This window comes from Carlito syrichta, unplaced genomic scaffold (genome assembly GCF_000164805.1).
Source record: "Carlito syrichta isolate Samal-C Ts95f unplaced genomic scaffold, Tarsius_syrichta-2.0.1 Scaffold306821, whole genome shotgun sequence".
NCBI classification, from domain to species: Eukaryota; Metazoa; Chordata; class Mammalia; order Primates; family Tarsiidae; genus Carlito; species Carlito syrichta.
This window is the reverse complement of record NW_007250917.1, coordinates 418,104-420,880: the sequence shown is the minus strand read 5'-3', so window position 1 is coordinate 420,880 and position 2,777 is coordinate 418,104. Positions and strand designations below refer to the sequence as shown.

Genomic DNA, 2,777 nt, shown 5'->3' with positions numbered 1-2,777 from the left:
CGGGTCTCGAACCCGCGGGCTCAGGCCATTCACTCACCTCAGCCTCCCAAGGTGCGGGATTACAGGCTGAGCCACTGAGCCCGGCTAGCCAGTTTTTAAAGGGTGAGCTTCCCGCTGGCTTTGGAGGTATCTCCTGTCATCTAGAGATCCGTGAAACCTTGCCTCCCTTCACACATGGTTGCAGATCCTATACACACAAGCCCAGGGTGAGGGAAGCAGGCATAGGGGCCAGGCTTGGGGAGAGCAGCCCTGCAGATGGGGAGACTGGCGGCCCAGACTTGGGTGACAGTGGTGGGGCATTGCCCTGTTGCCCAGGCTGGAGTGCAGTGACCTGACCTTGGCTCACCAGCCTCAACTTCTTGGGCTTAGGCAGTCCTCCTGTCTCAGTCTCCTAAGTAGCTGGTACTACAGGCACGTGCCACCATGCCTGGCTATTTTATCTATTTTTTTTGGTAGATGAGGTCTTACTTTGTTGCCCAGGTTGGTCTCGAACTCCAGGGTTCAAGCTATCCTCATGCCTCAACCTCCCAAAGTACTGGGACGACAGGCATGAGCCACTGTGCCTGGCTTGGAATAGTCTAGTTTTTGGCCCCTGTGGTCACTGCAGCCTGCGCCCCCTCCTGCTCCTGGCCTCTGGGCTTCCCCATGTTGGTTTCTCACCAGTTAAGAACAGCCAAGAACACATGCGGCAGCCACTCCGGATGAGGCGGCTTGGGGATGTGGCACTGCGGGCTGCCCGTTCTGGTAGCTCTGGGTCACGGGACCAGACATGTGGGGAGGGGCCTGCACACCAGACCGCAGGCCTGGACCCGCTGGTGGGTGGAGGAGCCAGCAGGGTACGGTTCCCTCTGGGAGGCGCGCCTGCATATGGGAGTGTGCTGGGTGCACAGTTGTTCTGTCTGCTCCTCTTCTGCAGGTGCCCAGTCCCCAGGAAGGCAGCGAAGGGGACGGAGACACTGACTGAGGCGTGTTCAGCCAGCATGGGCCCCAGGTGCCTCCACGGCTGGGGCCGCAAGAAGCTGGTGTCGCTGTAGCTGCGGGTTTCGCCCGAGCCGCGAGAGCCAAGACGACTCGCCATCCACAGGCAGCTGGCTGGTCCCCTCAGGATCCTGCCCAGCATCCCGCAACTTCACCCGGGCCGCCCACACGTGCTCACGGTGACAGAGGCGCGCCTCGCGCGGAGAGGCACTATTTTTCTAAAGAAGTGAATTTCTTATTAAAGAAGTATAGATTTTGCTTAGTAGATTTTTCTTTTGCCTGTTCGTTCGTTGTGTTTTACAATTTCTTTCATCAGGAGAGGTAAGCAGACATGATGCCATTTTGAGCATAGATACGGTAGAGCCAGATTTGGCTCCGCCCTCCACGGAGAGGTCTGGAGACCTTGGGGTGGGCCGGGGCAGAACTCTGGGGATGCCGGGTGCACTAGAGGGGTGGGGATGCCAGGTGGGGTGGAGGTGTGGGGCATGGCGTGGGGGCCGTGTCCGGAGCGCCTGCTGTGGAGGGGTGCCTGGCTGCGTGGGGTGAGCCTGGCCAGCGAGGCCTGCAGTCCTGCCATGTCCTGGTGGTGGACGTAGGGACCTGGGCTGCTTTTCCCCACCTGGCCCTCGAGCGTGGGCCCTTCATCTGGTCCAGGATGGCACCCTGCCTCCCACTGCCTCTGTGCCAGGTGGGGTGCCAGGGCAGAGGGAAGGGCTGTGTGGCTGCCATGGCCCTAAGAGTTGCTTGGAGATGGGCGGGAAGTCCTTGCTGGCTACAGGTGCATCCTGGGCCGTCTCTGCTGCGGGGGAGGGAACTCAGTGGTCTCCGGCCACCAGGAAGAGGAGCCTGAAGGGTGGGTGGGCACCCTGTGTGGCTGCTGTCGGGGCCGGGGGGCCTCAGGGAGGTGGTGTGCATGCTGTGTGCACGCAAATGTGGTGCCCATTTGTGTGCATCTGACCTGTGATGTGTGTGCATGGTGGGAGGCCATGTCGCATTTGAGGGCTTGGTGCACTGAGCCTGGACTGGGAGATGGGACAGGGGTGACTTGGAGGAGAGACAGCACGATGCATGTCAGTTTCACCTGGACGGAACCTCCGAAACTGCTCTGGGCAGCAGAAGGCGGCCTCGTGCCTGGGGTCTCGGAGTCTTCCGTGAAAGTCTGCAGCCTTGGCCTGAAGTGACTCCAGGTAATTCGGGGGTGACCATCCAATCACCTTTGATGAACCTGGGGATGATATTTTGAAACAACATATGTACATGGAAAAAACCAAAAGGCACAGGAAAGGGAAATTGCCTCCACTCCCCTGGTGCCCAGTGTTGTCATCACCCCGGTGTCCCTCCCCTCTCCCTGCTCCCAGTGCCCCTCTCCTGTCACCCAGTGTCCCTCCCCTGCCCTGGCGCCCAGTCCCAGCCCAGAGCCCACTCGCTTGCCAGCCTCTTCGGCTGTCCTGGAGTCCTGTGCACACACGAGGCGTTGGGGCTGCGTCTGGGCCTTGCCAGGGCTCACCGCCCTCCTGCCTTCTCCCTTGCTGTGTCTGTACTCGCAAGCGTGGGGCCCAGTCTTCCCCAGGCTGTGGGGCATGATCTTTCCGGTCTTCAGATTTTATAACCAGTAACCCTCCTGACAGAGTAATCCGTGCCCGCACATGTGTGTTCCTGGGAGAATCGATGATCTGAGGGTTTCCAGCGACCCCCAGAACAACGAGACTCTGACCACCCAGACAACTCCTGCTTCTGGTGGGACCCGGAGCCCGGGCCACGCCCCTGGTCTTCATCTGCAGCTGGGTGGCAGTGACCTG

The 2,777-nt window shown here is 60.4% G+C and overlaps 1 protein-coding gene across 1 annotated transcript in view; it reads left to right on the top strand.

Moving 5' to 3' along the window:
• The window catches only part of PUS1 (pseudouridylate synthase 1), a 19,031-nt gene extending 17,788 nt beyond the window's left edge, over positions 1-1,243 (top strand). Inside the window, exon 6 of the mRNA XM_008063396.2 lies at positions 917-1,243. Within this exon, the coding sequence (XP_008061587.2) occupies positions 917-964 (48 nt within the window). The 3' untranslated portion in view covers positions 965-1,243. The remainder of the gene's footprint in view (positions 1-916) is intronic.
• Positions 1,244-2,777: the final 1,534 nt, after the last annotated feature.